This window comes from Scomber scombrus, chromosome 8, assembly GCF_963691925.1.
Source record: "Scomber scombrus chromosome 8, fScoSco1.1, whole genome shotgun sequence".
NCBI lineage: Eukaryota > Metazoa > Chordata > Actinopteri > Scombriformes > Scombridae > Scomber > Scomber scombrus.
Window position 1 is genome coordinate 7,647,471 of NC_084977.1, and position 24,097 is coordinate 7,671,567.

Sequence of the window (24,097 nt, forward strand, 5' to 3'; positions counted from 1 at the left end):
AATCACTGAAAAATACAGTGATTTAGTGTGGAAATCATTTTTATATGCAACTTTTCTCCAAAATAATTTCAATACTTAATTGTTAGAAATGTCTAGTCATCTAATAGTCTAGTAGGATCGCACTATGATGGCAGAACAGTGTGTACTCATCCGTGTCCCGACCGTTTTAGAATTTTCTGAAGATTTTACGAGGGTTTTTTTTTTCCCTGGCAATTTCTACAGAGTCTACAAAATAAACATTAAAGCTTTCATGTGCAGCATGGTAGAGAATATTTCCATAGGTTTCCTGCTGGTGTTACCAGCTGCTGCATGACTGAGTACTGCTGTGCGTCTCACTTTCACAAACCATACTAACAGAGCGTGTATACACTGTACATCGCCTTATATCAATCAAAATGTCTGCCCCTGGGTGGGAAAGCTAAGCCTCACTGAGTATTTACATGGGGGTGAAGAATATACTGTATCATAATGACTTCGTGTTTTGTATTTGCTTGGCTGCCGTAGAATAGGCCAAGTTTGTACTTGAGGTTTAAAAACGATGCTTAAGAGAGCCGCTTAATTGAGACAATTTATTTCCTCTGCTCTGAATGAAATAAATCTCTCAGCTTTAGCTTTATTGTGACAATCAGGACATGTTTTCTTATCAGCTGTGCACTGAATTGAAAATGGATGCAGTCTGAAGTCCACCTTTTAGGTAGAACGATACTTGCATGGGGCCTGAAAATATCTACAAAAAACCTCTGGATACACTGTAAGGGGGGGTCGGGGCAGACTAGTTAAAAAATCTGGTGCCTTAATTCTTGCAAGCCACATCTCATACTGTCAGTGGGATAACATCTTTTTCTTTTCTCACTGTCATTTTAATTGGGCACAGTGGCGCCCCTCTGAAACATTGATATCCGTACAATCTATTAATCTTCAGCAAAACAGACAGCTGAGAACAAAAAGTGGTGAGAAAGTAGTCAGTTTGATATTTGTAATAGAATTAACTGTATAATACGTCTGCCCCCACAAACTACAGTGTAATTCATGAGTGTCTGAATATCTTAAAGGTAAAGGCTGGTGGTCAGATTACTGTCACCCCAACAAAAATTATAGCTAAGTACTATTCCACACACAGAAAGTCATCTGCACCTGCAATGTTTTTTCCAGGACAATTGGTCACATACTTAATAATCTTCCGCTCAAAACACTCCATGCTGGATGTATTGATCAAAATGACACAAGTCAAGTTTTTGAGTTTATCCAAGGCAAAATGAAGTAATACATGATGGTGAAGCCCATCTCCATTTAAATGACTCAAGACGTGTTTGAACTGTGTTTGTGTGCGGTTTTGTGATCTCGTAAATATATTCTGCAGTGTGAGATTAAAACATCAGGTTTACCATGGTGGCAGTGAAGGGAATGTTGTCAATGAGAGAAGAAGCCAGAGCAGAGACCCACATCACCAAGATAATGGCTATTGCCAAACGCTGGTCTTCTGGCACCGCCTGAGAGAGGAGAGATAATGAGAGCGACAGATAACTACTACTTTCATTACCAGTCAGATGCCCATGCCCTCCACACCCGCACACACACACACACACACACACACACACACACACACACACACACACACACACACACACACACACACACACACACACACACACACACACACACACACTCCCCCATATAGCCTGTCACTGATTTAAATCAAACCAATTATGTTTATTCTTTGACACTGAACCTCTCATCAGGGAGCGGAGGGCTGGGAGAGGATGAAGCTGTTTGAAAGTGTGACACAACCAAAAGTGGCGGTGGTGTCTTTGAGTTTTATCTCTGAGCTGTGCCGTAAACACACACACACACACACACACACACACACACACACACACACACACACACACACACACACACACACACACACACACACACACACAGGGTGGCCCATTCTCCACATGTGACAAGCATGGTGTTGTTTGAACCCTCTAGATAGTTTTCTCTTAGGTGTGCACAGTCAGGTTAAAGGAGGCAATATCTCCTCCTATCAGCTGTTCTCTACTTGTATCGAGAGAAAGGCCATGCGATGCTACCCAGCATGTTGCCCATTGTTCTGGGACATGGAGCAGGTCAGAAACCATGAATAGCACACCACCTGTCATGTGTGATTATTGGAGTTATAGAGGCCCAAGGTCTAAACACAAGCTGACATACCTATTACTAGTGCAATTCTCAGCTGAGAGACACCTCACTTGCATGATGCACACAGGCCAGAATATTGGTGAAAATTACCTCAGACCTCTTCATCCGCTGACAGAAATAAGATGCAAACTAAATAATTGAATTCAGAGCCGTGCAGGATGAAGGATCTATATGCATGAAATGCAATATCATGTCACCTGTGCCCAATTATCAATTATAGCAGTCATGTGGAGCCTTGGGAGATGAGTTTTAAGGCTGAGAATGAAAGGAAAAACTCACTTTTATAAGCAGTGCTGTCTGTTCTCCAATATAATCGATGAGCTGCAGCTGTGCTAAAGCCTGAAAAATGAAGGGGAGAAGATTAATTTTTTTTAAAAAAGAAGAGAATTAGTTATAGGTGAGATTAAACGAAGAGAAGAAAGGCAATTTAGCAGCCATTTACTACACAAGGGCACATCTATTCTTTTTATCATTATTGACACTGAAAGCAACAAAAGATTGATATGACAGTCACCACTATACAATGTTTAATGCATCCAACAAATAGCTTTGCCAGGGCCCCCGTCTGTACCAAACACTCAGAGGAGAGAAACAACAACAGCAGTCATTGTGCTGACATTACACTTTATCTCATCATTTCACTGGCAGGCTAGAAATAGAAGAAATAGATAATTACTTTTCAGATTGTAAACTCACTGACGGGTTGAATTTGTGTACTGCCGATAGATCTAAGCAAATATCCTGTTTTTCTTTAGTATCTTGTAAAGATGCTTGTAAGAGGTGAGCGGGGGTAAACACCAACATTAATCTTTGTTCTGGGTCACATTTTATTTCTTATAATTTTCTTGTGTGACAAATAGAAGTTGTAGGATGTTGAGTGGAGTCCAAAATCTGTTGAAATCTTGCTTCACTGTCAAATGCAAAAAAATATATAAATATATATGGGCTGTATGATAAATACCTCCATCAAAACGAAAAGGCCAGCGAAAAACAATAACGTTGCCCACTCCACTCGGTGCAGGATGATCTCGAAATCCTGGATGTCAGCCAGAACCAAAAGCCACAGTGCACCCAGAATAGCAATCCAACCTGAGCAAGAGAAGAAGAAAAAACACTTGACATCTTCCTTTATAGCCAGGAAACACACTCACATATGTAAAGATGCTTTCACGACCTCATGAGAGTAAAACACACTAAGGAAAATATCACACACAACACATGGACATAGTTAGGAGACTTTAAAAATGAAATTGCATGAATTCCGCATATACCATCACTATATTCTAATAAACAGATCATACCATTAAGTGCTACTTGTTGGAAATGATAAATAGTTAATTTGCATTCACTATCACAAATTCCAACACATTGTAGTCTAGAGGACAAAATGTGGCACCGGCCCGCTGATATTTACAATTAGAAAACGTTTTCTGAAAAGAGGGAAGAGTGTGCATCCACTTGGAGAAAATTTGATTAAAAAGGTGAGCGCCAGGCCCAGGCCTTTGGCGAAATAATTTCACAAGTGATGGGAATCAACAGAAGGACACAAAAAGGAGAGCGACAGAGGAAGATGGGAGACAGACAGACTGATAAGAAGATCAAGACTGAAAAAGGAGGATCAACATGTTTGCTGGTTCAGAAACTGCTGAGTCGCCGCTGTTAGCCTCAGACAGAGTTAGGAAAGAGATCTGGGGCTGGATATTTGTGGGGGGGGTTTTCCAATACTGGCTTTTCTCTCAAGGTGAAGATTCTGTACACAGTCTTTTCTTTATAATTGATAAGTTTTTTTTGTTGTTGCTGTTAAGACTGCAGCTAGCTTGATGTTGTTGCCCACCAAATCTCCTCAATGTCAGATGAATACTGTTTTCATAGTTGATCGTTTTTAATAAGAAAGTATTTTTGAGAAAGCTTTCTTTAAACTTGCATCAATGATTTTTTTTTTTTTTTTTTGGCAGATTTGGGGGTAGCGCAACTTTGTACCTGTAAACAAAAAAAAATTGATGTAGCGAACGTGTTAGCAGACAGTTCCTTATTCACACATGTAGCAGACACAAAGCAACATTAGCATCCAGTTAAAGTTTCTAACCAACAGTTTCCAGAAACACTTGACACAAATGCATTATAAAACTAGTTTTAAAAAAAGGAGAATTTCTATATTAACATATCTTAAGCTAAAGTTCTGCTTGTTAGCAGCGGATCTAACTAAGGAGCATTAGCTACTCTTCATTTACATAATTTTTTACAGTCTTCAGAAGGAACTAAAATGAGGTTGAAATGAAGAGTTTAGTACAAAGAGAAAACAAAGAGCGGGTCAGCAGGGTTAGAAAACACTACTGCCAGCTACACTCTCCCCACGGACAGCTGGTCTTCATTAGAGGAAAAGTGTGACATTTCTCTTGTTAGATGGAGTCTGTTCATACATCTAAAGCCAACTCTCAGCTGATATTTTCTAACAGTTTTTATGCTTCAGTGTGATACTGCAAAGAAATGTAAATGTAATGCAAATAAATTCAAATTTCATGTGATTCATTCTGATGCATGTCTCCTCCAGCAAATATTCTATGTTTCAGCAACTACTACTACTTGGATTAATAAAAGATATTAAACTCCCCTGTAGCATCTAGCCGATTACAACAACACACAGATGACTGCAAAGTTCTATGTTTCATTTGAGCAACATAAAACAATAAAAAAGAAAAAAATAGAAGCAAGCAGCAGACAACAAACCTAAAGAGCTCTCCAATTAAAAAGAGCTTTCAGGCGGATCTGATCGGTTTATGATAGACTCATCTATCATTCACAAGACAGTAGCGTCTGATGCAGGAAATGTGCTGTGAAAGATGTCTCACCCCTGTTGTCTTTAAGGTACACAACAGAATTAATTAACACAAGGCCAAATTCAAATCATATAGAGATTTGTGCTTCAGCATGTGCCAGCATATAGTCAGAGAATAGCATTTCGCCCTGTAGCCAAGTGGTTGCGGTGCATGCATACCCGCAAGGTACCTGGTTCGAATCTGGCAAGGGACATTTGTTGCATATCATACCCAACTCTCTCTCTCTCTCTCTCTCTCTCTCTCTCTCTCTCCTCGTTTCCTGACAGCCTTTATGCCACTAACTGTCTAAAGGCTAAAAAATATAATTTTAAAAAACTCCTGCTGAAGTTTTGAAAGTCATTTAAATGTCAACATGTAACCGAAGACAGAATTTTAACATTAATCAGCCAGTATCTAAAGATCAATCTTACATTTAGAAGATTTTTCAATATGAATAATTTATGTTCCAACCTCCTCTTCTTCATTTTTAGCTTTTCAGAAAAAGCTACTTCTTTGCAAGACATTTTTCCTTGCGGCCACTTCTTTTTCATCCTTTTCTTTTTGTTTTTTCTTTCTTTTAGGCAGCCCCTGCTGATCTTTTGGTTACCACTAACACTGTCCATTTTCCGCAAGTTGGTCATTTTTCACAAACACTCATTGATACAACCTAACCACAGTGCATTGATGCCTGTTAATCAATCATCAAATTGACAATAAAACAGTCAATTATGAGACTTAATTTTGTTGGAAACAACTTTTAAAAAAATTGTGATTGGATAACGCTGCCGTCAGGTGGAAACCATGCAACTCCATATTTCATTGTGGACATACTAGGTTTCCGACAGCCACAATAATTATCAGCATCAAGAGAATGGGTCAAGTCTTGTGTCATATTTCTGTGAAGCCTGACCACAAAAGGGCACTTGCCCAGATTACCTGTATGGTAGATCCGGCCATGCTTGTGGTTAACTTTTATTATTTTTACATTATCTATGACTTTCACATACATTCCTGATTTCCACACAGGGATTAATAAGTTTAAATCCTAACCAAAGTTGTAACTTATATAAGTATAGTCACATTAGAAGGATCAAATGATCAGGCTATAATGAAACTGAAATTAAAGCTTACCGTGTGAAGGTAATTACATTTTAATGAGGCTCCATTCTTAAAACAAGTGTGAATGAACAGACTGGGCTTGTTGCAGTGATCAGCCTTGACTGTGACCTGCGTGCATTAGCGAGAGCCATGTTTGGACAGGCGCCTATCCCTCCGCGGGGACCGAAAACACACTGATGTGGGGTCATTCCCATTTAATAAATGTCACAGAGAGGTAACCTGAGCAACGCCTGTAATTAACTGAGCATGTTTGGTGACTGAATGGCCCCTGCAGCGAGGGGGGGAGATGACAGCGTGTGTATGAAGACGGTCATCTCCATTTAGGGATAGCTTCAGCATTAATGAGATGCTGTTAAGGTCATCTGCTGAGCATACATCAGAGACATCACAGTCAGAGGCAACAGACGGACAAGATGTAACCCTCACCCTAAACCACAGGTCCAGATTTACTAACATGAACAGTATATGCAAGCATCATAGATTTAGAGGTTTGCATTTGTTCAGGCGGAGCACTAACGTCATGCTTACATCAGCTGATTAGCGACTGATCGTCATATTCATACAGATTCTAATGGACAGAGAATGAACCACTGAGATTTGTTACAAATAAATGATGAAGTCATGTTTATGTTACTTAAAAATACATTCAACAAAAATGAATAGGGGTATAGTTATGACCTTTGATCCCAGAACTTACCTTTATTAACAGTAGGCTTAACAGAGTTATATGCTGCTACCTATATATGTAATATTCTGTGATATGTAAGACTAAAATCTGCAACAACAGATTTGTTTTGTTTTGTGGCTACCTGGTTGCAGCAGAAACAAACTAAAAACACAACACTGTTGCTTTTTTACACATCCAGCAGATATGGACTAACATTAGCATTCATTTGGAGCCATGTTTGTGTCCATCTGATGATTATAAGTCCAATATTCACTCTACTTTCAGCTCCACCGACTCCTAAAGGAAATATCTACTACACGTTTAGAGTAGAGTGGATTTTTAAAGCTTTTTGCTGAAAAATTCTGCCTGCTGCTGCTGCAAAAATCGACCTTGATGAGAGTTGTGAGAGTGTAAATAGGGAAAGTTAGGCTCCAGAAAACCAAAACAATAAGCTGAAGGATGCTATGGAGCAACGCAGAGCTGCAGGGAACAGCAGATTTAGGTAATAACCCTCTGTGGGATTGTCACTGCAAGCTCCAGCTTTCATATTATACAAGTCTTTTGATCCAGTCTCATTATTTTAAATTTGATTATAGCAGCTTAAAGACAATGTAAATCATTGATGTGTGAATTTGACAGTCTCATCTGGCTGCCAGTGTTAAGGGCTTTGTTAGGACCTGCATTTCATAGGATTATGAAGTCACTGTATAATGGTTTTATACAGCATTTAAATTGCTTTTATGGTTGGAGATTTTATGTGATTCTCACTGGTGATTTTACAGCTCTGAGTTTAGTTTTAGATTAGTTTTATTGCTGCAAATCTTTGCAGAGAAACTCCCAAAAAAGAGAATTTAAAATAAGATTTGGGGAAAATACTGTATCAAAGTTCCTAGTGTGGTCTTACCAGAACAATATTCATCAACAAATGTTTGAAGTTAGAGTGCATATATAGATGTAATATAATGGGGCTAAATGCAGCTCAGTATCCATGTAATTTGGTGGTTGGATTTGCTAGCCAGCCCATTATTTGGGCTCATTTCAAATGCGAGGACAGAGGAAGCGGTTTTTCATAATTACATGACAGACCCTATAACCACCCTGTGGGGCTTGCAAAAAAACGGTGCGGTAATGAGACAGTGCAGTGCTTACCGAGATCAAGATGAATGCTGGGAACAAAGGAGTTGAGAAAGAACATGAAGATCACCACGCCAAGGACGGACAAGCACTTCACCAAGAGGACCTTGTCAGTTATTCTGTGCTGTGGAGGAGAAAAATATATTCTTTCTGAATGGGGGGAAAAAGGCAGATTTTATCATACGTCTGACAGTATTTGTTTTAAGAGAAGTTTCAAAGACAGGGCCAACTTCATTATTGAGATAACATCGATGCGCCGCGAACCTAGAGGGTTAGGAATACGCCTGAGATGAAAGCTTACCTTCTTTTGCAGTTCTTGAATGTTTTGCTCCCAGTTCTTATCCTCTTGAGAAATTTGTCTGCAAGACACAGCAACATGTTAATCCTGTATTAATTTCATTTGTCTTAATGATTATAAGCATAAAAAAACAAACATTTAATTATACAGTAAATTATAGACCAATCATGTTCTTAAAAGGTTTAAAATATTAGTAAAGGCATAGAGCATGTATTGTATGAACAGTATATATGCTGTTTTTTATTTGTTTAATGCTGTATAAATATTGATTTAGTTTGTAATTTCCAGTGTTATATATAGTGTATTTTTGGACTTGTGCTATAATTGCTGTGCAGATGCTACAATGGCACAAAAAAGGAAACTATTATCGGACTATTCTCGGACTTCCTTGTGTTTTTTTCCTCTGTTTTCAACAAAAAAATAAAGAAAATGCTATGTGTCATGTTTAAAGCTATTCAATTATCTATAATAAACTCAACAACATGAGCACACATACATATAGTTTGTTAGATGTCTCATAAAAGGTCATATAATCATGATGAATGCAGTCTGCACTAATAATAATGTTGCTTCCTCTATAAAATGGATAAAACAGTACAGAGATGTGTTTGTGTGTGAGGTGATAACAGCTTTTTCAGCAATAACAGATATTTGTTTGTTTTCTTTGTTTGTCTTTTAACCTTTGGAAGGTTTTCATCATCTTGCGGAGCAGACTTTCCAGGTTGAGGACTTTTTGCATCAGCAGGCATTTCACAGCTGTCTCCTCTCGGCTGGCGGGGTTAATGCGCTGAGCTGTTTGCCTCCAGACCAGGATCTCATGCTTCAGTTCTGGAGGGAACAGAACAAACAGATCAGGAGAGAAAGATGCCTGTTTAGTGTCTGTTAAACACAAGAACTACACTGCCATTATAATGGTGGAGCTTTATAGTAGTGTGTAGCATGTTGGCACAGTGGGGGATTTGATTGGTCATAGCTCCTACAGCTGAGGCTGACTGAGAGGATATTAGGATATTTTCAGTCAATACGCTGTGCGCCCCCATTGAGGGACTAATGCAGCCAGGCAATGGGCACATTGACCAGCTCAGGATCAGCCAATGTTGAGGCAGAGATACGGCCAGAGGGAGCTGGACGCCTGCGTAGATATCAGTAGGTGCCATCCTTTTTCAGGAAGGTTGCTAGGTGACCCTAATAGGATATAACTGGATGTAAGCAAATCTGTACAATTACCAGACGTGGCAGGGGCTTTGAGCTGATTTAGCTTCACGCTCTCCCAGGTGGGCTGGGTTGGCGGGGGAAGCGGAAACTCCACAGGGTGGGATTTACACATGGGCTATCAGGCCCGCATTGAACAGTCACCGCAGTGATCAGCAGTGACTTCCTTCAATCTGCCCGTGGCTCAGAGTGATGATGCAGTTCCAAACAGTCGATTTCGCTCCCTTCTTAAATGGGAGCTGTAGCGTGGTGACGACTGGGGAGCTCGGTGGTCTCTGTATTAATGATCCCCTGCTGAGGTTGACTCAGAGGGGGGACAGTGCAGTATTGTGGGTAAACAGCGATAAGAGGTGACTGTATCTTTGGAAAAACTGCAAACAATTTTTTGCACAATTATCCCTGTTTATTAGTTTGGCCATTATGCACATCCCCGGGGTCTCATGTTCAAAATTCTGTAGTTGCACCATATAGATTCTAGGATGGACGACACAGCTATTATCCAAACCAAACAAACCATGTGGTTGTTAAATTACCTTATTTTACCTCTGGACAATCTAGCAAGTCTTGAGGGGAGGACCAGATCATTTTCTCTTTCGTTAATGGATAATTAAGAAGACATATTAAAGAGCTACGGTGTGCCAGATCAGTGGAATCGTTTACACAGCAGCACACTTTCAAAACGAAACTCAGAGTGTGAGTTTTGGACTGCAGTAACAGTGAAACCGAGATGGACACCCTGTGCTGCTCTCAGGCTGCTCTGTGGAAGAGTGAAGCCGTTTTTTCGCTGCCAAATAGTCAAAGCCAACAGCTGAATGAGATGAGCCATATGGCGTTGGGGACTCTGGGTGTTTCACCAGACTCTGGAGGGAGCAGAGCTGATGAAAGAGGCAAAAGGTAAAAGTGTCCAAACCCAGTACATGATGTTGAACTTGTGAGTCTAACAGCATGAGCAACATGGGTACTGTACATATTTTAACTGAACCAGTTTTTAAACATGTCTGTGACCTAGTTATACACTTAAACCACTAACATTTTATCCATTACATCACAACCGCAGAAGGAAACTACCTGAGACAGAGGGGGAAGTCTTCAGTTCAGAGGTCACTATACAGTACATGTGGGAGTTAGAGAGCTGAGGCTCTAATACTCAGTTAATTAAGTTTCTATGAGGTCGTTTTCATCGTCCGAGTAGGTGAGCTGCTGTAGTGAGAGGGTGGTAGCATTAAGTACACAGCTGTTATTGTGAACCCTTCATAATAATAAAATACCTTCATAATTGAGTTTAGATTGTGCTGCATCCATAGCACTTAGCCCCATGACGTCATGATAACCCCATTGCCCAGGCAACCTTCATTGCCTCAAAAAATCAGCGTCTACGTGGAAAATTACTTTTGTAAAAAATGTCTCAACTCACCAACAATTTCGATGGACTCTTTGTTGTAGAGTTTTTTGTTCCAGTAGAGCATCCGTAGGAAGGGAAATGAGGTGAAAAGGACGAGACATATTCCCAGGGACATGTAGCCGGTGAAACTGGCAAAATCAATCCCCTGTAAGACAAAGTAATATGTTAATAACATGAACAGTAGAGTCTTTTGAAATAAGACTGCTCCAAAATTCCCTTAATATATATAACCATCAGTAATAAATGATAAAGCATCTAGTTAGAATAAGCTGAACTATTGATTCTCTGAGATACACAGTAGAACAACATTTAGCCTCTGATCAGTATGTTACATCACCATAATACATTCACTAAAATAGGTTTAGATGTGGCAGCAGTCTGAGGAAATGAAATTTGTTTATTGCATGCAACAGGCTGGTGATAACTGCTTCCTTAAGGTTTTTTTTTAGGTTCACCAAGTTCCCATTTGGCATGAAGCACATCTTACTTCCTGCGTGAGTTAGAAATAGCAGCTCCCAGCTGGGCTTGTCCTCAAATTGAGAGCAAATCTTTTACACTGAATAACATTTGATCAGATACATTATTAAAAATGTGTCCTCTTATGGCATCAGCTACATAACATTCCAAATTAAATAAAGAAAGCCTTTAAAATGCACGTTATAATATCTGACTTTGGTCTGTGAGTGATTCATACAGTCTTTATTTATTATACATGCACAGTGTCAAGACTGAAACTACAGAGAGTCAGTGATAAAACTGGCTAATAGTGACCTCTACAGGATTTGCAATTTAAAGTTGCAGCAGAAGTCCAAGATACAGTAAGAGGAGGGCGCTACAATGAAATAAGCTGCCAGTTAAACCAAAGCATATGAGAAAAATAAAGAAATCAACAAATACACAATTTAAATAAAGGTACGGTTTGAGTAAAGCCAATGTCACTGCTTTTGATTTCAAGGACCTCTTTAGTTACCACTGTGGGAGGTGTGCAGCAAACTTTAAAGTCCCCTTCCAGTCTAAAACGTGTTTTTCTTACTCTTAATTGAGTCGGGCATGACCATTGTACTGACTGATGTTCAAGGTCTGACACTAGAAGGCTGTTTTCACAATTATCTGCTGAAAGAAGAAGATTTCTCCAAGGTCAGTAAAGCTCTGATATAAAAGCGTGTACTTCTGATAGTTATCTTTGAAATCACAGCTAGTACGAGCCGATCAAGGTGGTGTTACAGAAGTGTGATGAAAGAATGAACCTTTTAGTGAAGTAGGAGACATCTTGTGTCCAAAAGTCAAACTTTTGGGACATAAAATAATTTCATTCATCGATTTTGGTATCATTCTAACAAGGTAAATTAATCTTTTTGTTGAAATTCCTACTCAAAACAAAGTATTTTTATATGTCACATAACATTTATGTAAGGGGTACTTTAAAGTACCTCGTCAGTGTTGCAACAGATTTGATTCCAGTGATTCCCTTCATTCATGCAAACTCGTTTTGTCACTTTGCTCCCTCATTTCCTCACTCATACAGTACAAGTCTGACTGCTTCTTTATTCATGTCTCCAAAAGAGACCTGCCCTCAGTCCTCTGTGGCCCTTGTGGGTCGAGGCTAGCAGCTCATGCAAACCGGCTTTAAATGAAAACTCTTATCACTTCAACAAATCTCTGTGACATCTCCGGTCGCTGCTGCAAAGCGTAGGAAGGGACAAGAAACCTGAGGGCTAAAGAATCTAAGTTTTATCTATGTTTTTGCTGCTGTAATGTATCTCTGTTTGCTGCCATAAACTGTGACCCTGGTGTGTCCATATTTCAGAGCCAATGTCAACGACTCTTCTGACTGGTTGGAGGAGATCCATTTGGCACGGGGCGCCACCAGAGTCGCTCAATGAAATTATACCAACAGGAGGCAGAGGTTGCTCTGTAACAAATCAAATACAAGGACACTCTGATGAGGGGCGGAATCACCTAAACACACACTTCACAGCTGTGCCATTCTTTCTATCTCTGAATTTCTCCCGAAATCCCCTTGACACAAACAAGCGCGCATGCAAACAAACAAACAGACGGACAAACCATGCATGCACACACAAGCTGTGCTTATCAGAGGCCACACATAACTGAGTGAGTGCGCCCCTGTGTCCCTGCAGTTCTGTCACCTGGGAAACGCAGCCAAGACAAACTGGACAGAGGGTCGTGAGAGCCCGATTCGGTAGAAGCTACTGTATACCGGAGGGGACCACATACTGCTGCACCCGCAAAGGCTAAAATGTCATGCACAGTGAACAGATGCCACATCAAGCAGCTGGGAAAATGTCATATCTTCTAGTGATGTAGCATTATGCTCCTGTGTGTATAAGAAGAGTGAAGGTTATGGGAAGAGCCTAGAAGTCATTGCCCTTTTCAGACACCAACACACTGCTCTGATTATTGCTAGTCTGCTGACATCATTTTTATGTCACAATATGTAAACTCATTTTCATTTTAGTCCTAATTTCAGTGTAAATTACACTATCAAAACTCTCATTAAATGTAGGTTCATAAGGCGTGCCAATGAGACCTGGGTTTCCTAAGGCTTTAATTGATATGGGAGGTCCTGTTCTGGTGGGAATCTACAATATATCGAACAACAGACTAAGTTGTAGAACAATATTCAAGACCTAAATCCAGTCAGAGAAGTTTCCATGATGCATGTTCATCTCTTGGGTTAATTTTTCTATGAATCTACCTCTGCTTCTATTTCTTCCATATTTACAAGGAGACTAGCTTACTGAAATGAAGAATTGTTAAATATAAACATTTTTAAATCCTTCTTTTTCACATGTTTCAAACATTATCAGACATGCAGTGGATTGTCAAAAAGGTCTCAACCAAGTGTGATATGCGTCATCCACAGACGGGCGTCTGGTTGCATGGTTTCATAAATGATTGCATCAGGATTGAGACTGTCTCATCTTCAAGCTTTCAGATGAATTCCAAGAAAAGGGTCTGCGGTGTGCCCCAGCATGCCACTTGTTACACACCAATGTAAGCAGCTGCTTCTGCTGAGGTGCAGGTGAGTATTTCGCAGGAAAGGGGAAGCAGTAGGAAGGTGTTACTCCACGCAGGCTTCAGAAATGATTAAATGTGTCGGAGGAGAGCTGTTGAGAGACGTTGCTTGTAATAAACCTCTTTGACTCTCTCCAGTACAGTACAGCTGGGTAATGTTTATTCTAATAATCGTTTGACAATAAGAAGCTCATGCTACGTTTTTTACCTTGAAATGGGAACGAGTTACAGTTTCTTCTTCGCTGTTTTGACATTGTTAATTCTGGTGATTTATGATGGCAGCAGCAAAAATAGAAATTGGTTTCACTGCCACTATGTCTCCATTCATCAACTGTACATCAACATAAATAAGGGTCACGAGTCACGATTGTATAAACACACAGAGAGATCGTGCTGAACAGAGATAACACATGTACAACCCGGCAAACACAGATTATTAAATCTATCCACTGTGTACACTCATGAGGCACAGGCATGTCTGCACCTGTCTGAGAATGTGTGTGCAAAGTAAAGCTTATATCAGAGCTCTTGAGAATTTGAGAATTTGAGAATTTGAGAACTATTCAGTGTGAATGTTATTATTCCTTGAACCCGCATTAACGTTTTGAAAGAATACGACAGACACAACTTCCAGAGAGAGAAATAAGTGCAGCTCATAACTTGTCGTTGTCAGGTGAAAACCTCCAAATTCCCCTCACATATTAACTTGAGTTGAAGGATAGAGCAGCACTTACTCTGATGAGGAGAGATAAAAAACAGTCCTTGAATTTATGAAAACCTTTTTCCCAGCTAACAGGAAAACATCTCCAACATGGGGACTGCTTGTAACATCATGTCACAAACCAACAGATGGATTGGAACAAAGTAAAATGTGGCAGCAGTCTGAGATTTCTTCAGTAAAGCAGCTGGTAAGTTCTCATTGCAAGATAAACACAGCCTGTTGGATGAACTGTCATGTGTGTTCGGTAAAGCTGCAATGAGGGTTTTTTTTACCACTAGAGGGCAGAAATAATCATTGCGTTGATAGTCTGATCCAGTTCTAGATCTAGTTAGCAAACAGCTGCATATATACACATCCAACATTCCCATAGCAACATGGACTTACAAATGGAGTACTTTGCTGTCAAACATAAATCAAGACCAGTAAACCTATAAAAGAACAGCTAAAAGCTACATGCAGCTGCAGAGTTGTGTGGGACCGGCGTTACAGGAAGTCATTTGATTTCATGTTAATATTCAGCTTTAAAGTGGTGCTTCAGCCCCAATCTGTCACTGCAGAGTTGTTTGGAATAATAACTGCCTGCCTCATTTCCCAATATGCATTTATTACTGCCACTGCAGTGATGCTCCTTTCATTATCACCTTGTCATAACATGAGGTTTTCAAAACAGTAGTCACATATATTATGGGTTGAGCAGTAACGTGCCAACCAGGCTGTCAGAGATGTTCATCTATTCATTCTGGTGTACAGTATGTATGTACGACTGGCATTCAGTGTTTAGTCAGAGGCTTTGTGATATATTTAATCACTTTTTCTTGTGGAAAATCTCTCAATTCCTTGAGGGCAAGGGTAAAATGAATCAATACAAACACAATAAATCATGAGGGTGTTAATTTATCTTTTGATTATGGCATTGACCTTAGTAACTGTCTGCTTTAAAATCTTCCAGCAAGTGTAATTAAGCATTTGAAGTTGCTACAAAGTCCAAGGAATTAACCTAGCGCTGGTGCCTCTATTCAAAGGAACAGTTGATTATCAACACAAAAGAGCTTAATAAAGGGATAGAGGTGACAGTCATGACTAACATTTTCCCTTCATCTTATTATTCTCTCAACACATAAGGAGCATTATGTTTGCTTTACCAGGCGTGTGGTTCATGTGTCAGATTACACTGAGCCGATCTGTTATATTAGTGCAAGTTTAGTCATAGAGCTGTGAAAGTGCCTACTTCTTTGCGCAGGTCCTGATTTGATACTATAATCACATTGGGTGGATCTCCGACAGCTGTGGCAGCCCCTCCAATATTGGTGAAGATTACTTCTGCAATCAGGACATGTCTGGGGTCTAGATTAAGCACCTCACACAACCTGCAAAATCAGATAGAGACAGAAAAGCCCTTTAGACCCGATTAGATTGCAACGAGTGGGAGAAATAAACATAGGAATAAAAAATAAAAAAAAGGATTTTTGAACATTCAAAAAAACATTTAACATTGAGCTTGTGCAGGATAACCACAAATTAGGACACAGTTTTGCCCAGATCTGTGCTGTGTGTATTTAGTGTAGTAATTTAAGTTGAATATGTTGTGACCTTATGCAAGCAAGATTGATTTTGAGAACTTAATAATGCTTCACTGTAAAGACTCAAGTCAAGGGCAGAAAATAGAGATGCTAACAATGAGGGAGAGGCAGATGTGGGTTGCACACACTCACGTGTAGTTGATTAGTACCACTACAGTAAATTGTAGCTTCTCTGTAGCAGTTTTGTTTTTTAGGAATGTGATGTGTGCTTCTTCTCTTTTTTAGGGAGTAGGTGTCGATCTCTGGATTGATGTTACTTTATATTAATTAACTGTTACAACTAACTAACTGATACAAGTACTTTGAGGGGAAAAAATAAGCAAGCTTGTGTAAAAATGTATCTATCAAACTGTCTAAATGTACTGTATCAGATTATACATTTCTCTGATCATATTAATGATTAGAATTTTAAAATTCATAAAATTCTAATATTTTCTCTAGAAGAGAGCAAACTACAAGATATCAGTAGGGAGGGGTAAGTATTTAAATAAGTAAGTAATATAGAAGCAAAACAATGGTATAACAGCCGCTTGATAACTGAAAATGTAATTATTTCAAACTACAATACTACACAGCAAGAAAGTATTCTTTATAGCTGAATATAATTGATTTTCCCGAAGGCATATCTAAGATTTAAATGCTGAACCAGACCTTGAATATTGATTTTCTGCCTATTATGAAATTACACAGCACACACAATGTCCAGTTACAGATGACTAAACTATAATTATACTGATCATAAAGGATTGTTGGAAAGAAATGTCATAGCTAGTTTCTGTAACACATTTAACTGTGGAGTATAAAGACAGTCAGCTTTGTGAATTGAAGATTCTAAATTGGCCCTTAAATACAATCCACCTCTCACCTCATGTAACCAGTTTATAGGCTCCACCTCTCCACTGTGCAGCAGAGTACGGTAGATAATGGACGAATGGCCGTACCTTATGGTGACGGGGGTGAAGAGCATCATAGTGGTCACATTGTCCAAAAAAGCAGAGAGGATGGCTGCGATGAGACAGAGGATGATGATCATCGGCCACACTCTTCCTCTGGCTAGTTGGTAAGCCTGCAGAGAGAAGTACAGTAATAGGATGATGAGTTGATGTTACTGGCAACTAGGAAATGGATGTGTTGATTCACTTTGAACTCGAACGCAGGACTGATTTAAAATCTAAGGAAACTGGGTTAAAGTAACAGTTGAGTGGTGTTACTGAGGACGAGTTCTGACACGTCTGAGATGTGTTTCAAGCTTTCAAAGCTTATAAAATATTATAAATGAACACTTGAAAGCCTGTTAGATTTAAACCTAAATAATAAGTTTATAGGGAATATAGCCACTCAGTAGGATAGCCATTAATGATGTGGTATATGTCATCTTTTATGAGCTGGTGCTTTTTGTGGAAGCAAAAAATAAAACAAATCAAGAACCCAGCTGCTGATCTTAAATCCTGCTTCAGATTTTCAGTGTGTCTATTTTTACACAGCCAAACAAGTTATTTACTTCCCTACACATATAATCATATATATATATATACTTTTGCTGCTTCGTCATGATTTTGAAAATTGAACTTTACATTAAAGTATTATGACAAACAATAGAAAATACAATGGTAGCATTCCAAAAATAGTCATTTTAGACAGAATTACGCACAGATTCATAAACAATATCTTCCTAAAGCCCCAAATCTTTAAAGCTAATACCAGTGTTAAGCCCATGGGAGTGGCTCAGGATGGCCACCCTTTGTATGTCATGGCACAGTGTGTCAGAGCTGTTAAGCTGTTCCCTGAGAAGGTATTTCAATTTGGAGTGTCTACCCAACTCACACTTAAAATTCATGAGCCTGCATGATGTCTCTGAGAGCTACTGTACCTGAAGGACAAAGGCATTCGCCCTCCTCCACCATCTACAAAGAATATTCAGGATTATATCTAAGCATCGCAGAGCTGTTTTTTTTTAATGGTAGGAAACATTGACCTTGTACAGGGAGGATGAAGGTCTTATCTTCTACTGTCGAGTAACTCGCTCATTTGAGAACGTGCATGAGAGATATTACTGTTAATACTGTAGAGCAGATATAAGTCTGTGGTTAAATTAACTTTTACAGTATATATCTATGAATTAAGAAACAGAGTATTAACAGTGATGTCTCTTAGCTCATGTTGAGAACGCTTTCAGTAAGAAACATGTTTTCTGTTTCTCATAATAAGAAATACTGAACAAATTGAGCTTGTCTCAGAAGACAGTGCTGACCTAGTTTTCTGAACTTTCCCACAAAACAAAACAAATGTCGCTCATGTCAGCCAATTATATTACTGTACTTTTTTTCTTAATATATATATATATATATCTGGCCATGTTTTTATTTTTCATGCCTTTATTGGACAGTGTAAGTTTTTAGAGGTGACAGGAAACGAGAAGAGAAGGAGACAGGGAATGACATGCAACAAAGGAATCAAACTGCAGATGTTGCAGTTATGTGGCATGCATCTTTAACCAGCAGGCTGCCAGGGAGCGCCTACAGTGCTGTACTTTTGAGTCAGGATGTTAAGATGGGCATCAAAACTTGTTAGGTCATCTTATATTGTAAAGGCCTTTCTTATCTCAGTTATGTCCTTAAAGTCAAAACAAAAAGTACACACATGCAACAGTCACAAGTTGGCCGCTATTTTCATACACTTGAAAAGCCACATTAACAATAAGTCACTCAAATGAATAGTCAACAACAAATTATATATTACTAAAATGATATGTTGCTTCATGTTAAAAATCTTACACTCTCTCTATTATATTCAACAGATTTTTAAATTGTCTATGTTTCTGTGTTTTGATTCATCTTATTATCATTCAACCAAACTCACCTTCACAGCACAATAATCAAAGAAGCCAGTCTCTGAAAAAATGGCCACCAGTACCATCTGTAAGAAACAAGACACGTTGGTTAAAAAAACACATTCTAATATATGTCATACTAATATTTCAAAGCCAGTCACCACAGATTATAAGAGTGAGATATTGACAATGTGTTCAACTTTCAAGATTCTATTTCATTGATACTTTATCATAGTCAGAATGATTTAACAGCTACATCTCCAAACTATTTTAACTATCATAGACAGTGAGCAGTTGCTTAAAATAATGTATAACATAAACAGTTCAATATGATTGCGTTCTATATAGTATAATGTGGTGCGTATAGGTACAGTGTAAATTAGGATAAATTGTCTTGAAGTTTTCAGTGTCAGCTGATGGCAGTGGAATTTGTCCAGAGGGATATATCATTGGTGGTCATGCATCAATGTGAACTTTAGGTGTCACTCATCTTCCATAATTATCTGAATAATGAGAGCTGAATATTTAATCTGCTTTAAAGATAAAAATGTGCCTGTAAGATTGTCCAGTGTGATTTTAGGCTTCACAGCAGCTTCACAGATTTACTTTTCAATTTTAAACCTAACTGGATATGTTTGTTTCCATGGGGACGAGATTTTATATTTTCACTTGCCTCCACAGAAACAGATGTCACTGCTAGGGGAGATGTAAAAATGTCCAGGAATAATAAATAAAGACCTAACCAGACTGTCCTAAGTGAGATGTGATGAGTACATGTAAACAGGGACATCTGATACTTAAGAGTCGCACCATGCCGAAGAGAAGAGCCAGCGTCTCATAGTCGATCCACTCTACCACGGTAACCAGACTGGGTCGCTGTGGGAGAAACAAACTAAATAGATTAGATTTGACAGCTGTTTATTAACAGTTAACATATCTGTGAAGGAAAAGAACAAAATAAAGAGTCAATTATTTATTGTTAGATACATTAATGCCTTTCACCAGCAACACTACAGAGGATAGTTGAGATCTGACAACCTGTTATTTTCAGTAGAGTATAAAAAATGTGCAAAGTTCATAGCAAATGTATGTGTTAACTGTCTTTGAACACTGCTGTAACTGCTCTCTGTGCCAGATCCTGCCTTTGGATGATATAAGTCTTTATCCACAGACAATTTTTTGACTTGTCATAGGAGGTGGAACTTATGACGCTAACAGTGGCTCTGCTCCACTTTAGTGTCCTAGAGAGCCAGCATGCACAGACCAGATACGTAGACCTTCAAACCTAAAAGGCAGCCAAATTAAATTAAGTTTGCCAATTCATATTTTGACAAACATGTAGTGTCTGAATAAGCTAAGTAGTTCCAGGCATCAATCATTAATTTACAGCTCACAAAATAAGATTGTACAAGACTTACGTCTCCAATGATAGCCAGAGCAGCTAATGCTGCAAAAGATCCCAGCATGGCCGCCAACGTGCGATGTACAATCTGAAAATTCAAATTACAAGAAAAACAAAATGTAATACCTCTGAATTGAAGCAAGCTACATTATCTAAGTATTACAATATAAATATAGGTACAAAATATTTTTCAATATCACACACATACATCAAAATACACCGTTCACATTAACAGGCACAAAATCCACTGATTCACATATTCTTCATCTACATCCACCCTACATCAAGAAGATAATTGGTTGGAAGCTGATGTGTTGTGGTTTATGATGCAGTTTGAGACGAAAGCTGCAGTAAAAATGTTGTTCCAGCAGACTGAATGCGAATGTCACATAAGAATAATAGCTACAGTAGGACTCATTGACTTCTGGATTCTGGTCCTGGCCTAAACCTTTCGTTTGTTCTAGGCCTCCATGAGACTGAAACAATGCTGATAATGTTACAATTTTGACCACATGGGATTGAAAACTCTTCAGCGCTCAGAGACGCTCTTTGGGGTACCCCAGGGGTCAACTCGAGGACCGATTCCATTCTCTTTTAACTTACACCTCATACACAGAGGTCATTTCAAGAAATATTCTAATTTACACAAATTATTCTCAAACCATGTCTGGTCTACAGCTGCAATAACAAGAAAAAGAAATCTTGTTGAGACTTGTGCTCCATCAGGTCTGTGATGCTCCATCATTTAATCCTGTGTGAAATATTAAGAAATGCAAAGTGTCTGTGAGGTATTACAGACCAACTCATGGTGCTGCTAGAAGTCGCTCTCTGCCAGGCTCCCTCCCCACACTCATGTATGATGCATCCCGTTATTAAAAATTGAGGCCTGTGATAAGCATGGATGTGTTATCGGAAAGCAGAGCTGCTCCTCTGACATTTATGCCATCGCAATGAATTCCAGGAAAGCAGGTCACTTCATGTATAATGGCAGATACTGAGGCTGTTCCTGATGCTCATTTGTAAGTTTTAGGAAAAAATACTAGTACTAAAATACTGCCTGACACCCTTATAAAATAACTCTGGAGGTTAACCCATGCATAGATTAGACGTAACAATCAAACTACAAGGACAGATACGTTGAATTCAAAATCACAACAGAGCTACTAAAGAAAAGTTGAGGGTAGAAAAACATCTAAATATATCTTCTGTGGCAGGAAGAAATTATTTGTTACGTTTTAGTTCGACTGTCATTTATAAAGGATTTTTTTTATGAGAACAATCACATGCCTTTAGTGCATATTGACCTTGCTGAACTACTCAACACTAAACTGAGTCTCATCACTGAAGATGAGTAATAACTCCGTCTACAGACTCTCAGAAACGTATTTTTGTCTGAATACATCTGCTCAGATAAAGCCGAACAAAAGCATCCGTGTTTTCTGCCTCTGCCTTTGTTAAAGACAACAAAAGAATACTGCGATTCTTTAGACCTCTGTAAGAACATTTTACTGAAGTGCCCATTAAAAATAAGAAAATTAGTGTCCAATTAACACATCCCTTTGTATGAATTTATCGTACAGAAAATCGCAATATCCTAAATGTGAGAGAAAATGTATGTCCTCACTCATTAAGAGGCTTGTGTCATGTTCTTATCAGACTAAAGTCTAATCGAGGAAAACAAACCTCTGCAGCCCGACAGAGCTGAATACAGATGACATCTTGCCAATGTCTGAATAGCCATGTATGTATGTATTCTCTTCTACTTTAGAGACGTTCCCCACACTCTCAATTACAGCCTCTGCAAGCAGGCCTGTCAGTAACAGAGCTGACACATGAGTGTGTGTGTCAAGCATAACTGTGCTGTCATCTCTCACGGCCCGCTGTTGACTTTCACATCAACGTATTGCCCCCGCCGGCACAGTTTGGTGAGTTCACACCTTGTCGCGCTCAGGGAGATTAGCCTGTCCAATTAAAACCAAACAGTGTCTGGAAATGAGTGAAAATTACAGATGTTTGTCCAGAGAACACAAATCTCAACAAGTCTGTAAAATGACAACACATCAAAGTAATGATAGCTAGTGTGTGGGGAATTCATGATTATTTAGTTAGGAGTATTAGTTCAGAATTTACATTTAGCATTTCAAATTTAAGTAGTCTGTTAATGATTCAGAACTATAAATAAGCTTTATGTGTCCTACTACAAAAATATAGTATAGTAGTATCTATACTATAGTATTTTAGTATAACTGTATGCTTTGCTTCTAAGTCAATGTAATGATGCTTTGTTCATGTCAAATTATAGGAGAAATGACAGAAATGTGAAACACTCCCATCTATTTGACATGCAAGGATTTGGACAGTTTTAGACAATGCATGACTGCAAAGGTAGTGGTATTAACACAATGCCAGGACTCTGGATTAACTAAATGCAATTCAGGCATCATTCATTTAATTATAGTCATATTTCTAGTATGACATGTAAAAATTACCACTGTGAAAAAGGCCTATTGTATTAAGCACCAAGTAACATGAGCAGCTTTCAGAAAAATCTGTTTCTTGGTCGTCAAAAACGAGTATTTACAATGAATGTCCACTTTCCTTGGACCCATATTTGTTAGAAAATTACTATTAATTTTGAGAGGGGGGAATTTTCAGAGATCTGCCGCCATTATCACTGTAAACTGCATATGTGCCATACTAGAAGGCACAGTTTAACAGGCGTAGCAACAGTAAATGAGGGAGCTGTCAATCACAGTTTCTAAACGCCAACAGACATGAGGAGAGGTTTAATTACATAAAGTGAAAACACCTGTGACAATGCACTATGGGTGTATACAACCTTTAATTTGTGCTCACTGTTAGACAAATGTCTCCACAAATGATCACACAATCTGCCAAATACACTATGCAGCATTGTACTGCACAGATAGTGAAGTGAACACAAACTCAACCCAAAAAAGAATGTAAGCATCGCATGTCCATTTACCTCAAAGATAATGAGAACATAGACCCCAGTCAGGATCATTCCAGCGATGGCCACCTGTGTCTCCACGCTGACGTAGAGCGACTGGTGGGTCATGGATAACGGCACCACCTCATTATCCTGCATGAAGGCCTGGATCGTGATGACGATGGGGTCACTGTTCGGGAAAGGAAACGTCACGGCAGCAAGGGTGAATTTGGCTGCTTTTCCTTCATTGTACATTAGAAGTCCCCTAGTCCAAAAAAGCTGTATATAATCTATTGTGTAATTGCAGCAGAGAGAAAATACCATAAGAAAATTACAAAACTGAAGCAGCTAAGTGGAATTCAGCAACTCATTTTTATCATTTACGTGTGCTTTATCTACTGAGACATGTTAACCTGTCCATAAAGATATGCCTATATGATGTGATCTTCTTATAGTGTTGCCATCCTGTGTCGTACTCCGCTATATCTTCAAAGTAAACACTGTATATATAATAGGAGCCATTATGTGCCTGTTCAAAAAACCTCCTGCAGCCCTTCATGTTATGTGCATGTTAAAATTAGTGTTTTCACGTCAATGTTTTACAGTGTTATGAATACCTGCTGAGCATCTCAAAAGTTTTGGTCAACAGTATCTGGTCACTTCGTTCATTGTGTAGAGGAATGGTCCAATTATGAACCACCTGTTAACAAACAACAGTTGATAAATGAGTTAGCTTTTCAAAG

General features: G+C 38.9%; 1 protein-coding gene across 3 annotated transcripts in view; it reads right to left on the reverse strand.

Moving 5' to 3' along the window:
* oca2 (oculocutaneous albinism II) overlaps window positions 1-24,097 on the reverse strand; it is a 41,815-nt gene that overhangs the window by 11,454 nt on the left and 6,264 nt on the right. For all 3 annotated transcript variants that reach the window (XM_062424471.1, XM_062424470.1, XM_062424469.1), the window contains 14 exons: window positions 23,972-24,054; window positions 23,391-23,544; window positions 20,421-20,492; window positions 19,813-19,878; window positions 19,032-19,088; window positions 17,114-17,238; window positions 15,821-15,959; window positions 10,845-10,977; window positions 8,899-9,046; window positions 8,222-8,279; window positions 7,936-8,044; window positions 3,146-3,273; window positions 2,464-2,523; window positions 1,386-1,490 (listed from right to left, as the gene is read on the reverse strand). In XM_062424471.1, coding sequence (XP_062280455.1) covers window positions 1,386-1,490; window positions 2,464-2,523; window positions 3,146-3,273; window positions 7,936-8,044; window positions 8,222-8,279; window positions 8,899-9,046; window positions 10,845-10,977; window positions 15,821-15,959; window positions 17,114-17,238; window positions 19,032-19,088; window positions 19,813-19,878; window positions 20,421-20,492; window positions 23,391-23,544; window positions 23,972-24,054 — 1,437 coding nt within the window. The remainder of the gene's footprint in view (window positions 1-1,385; window positions 1,491-2,463; window positions 2,524-3,145; window positions 3,274-7,935; window positions 8,045-8,221; window positions 8,280-8,898; window positions 9,047-10,844; window positions 10,978-15,820; window positions 15,960-17,113; window positions 17,239-19,031; window positions 19,089-19,812; window positions 19,879-20,420; window positions 20,493-23,390; window positions 23,545-23,971; window positions 24,055-24,097) is intronic.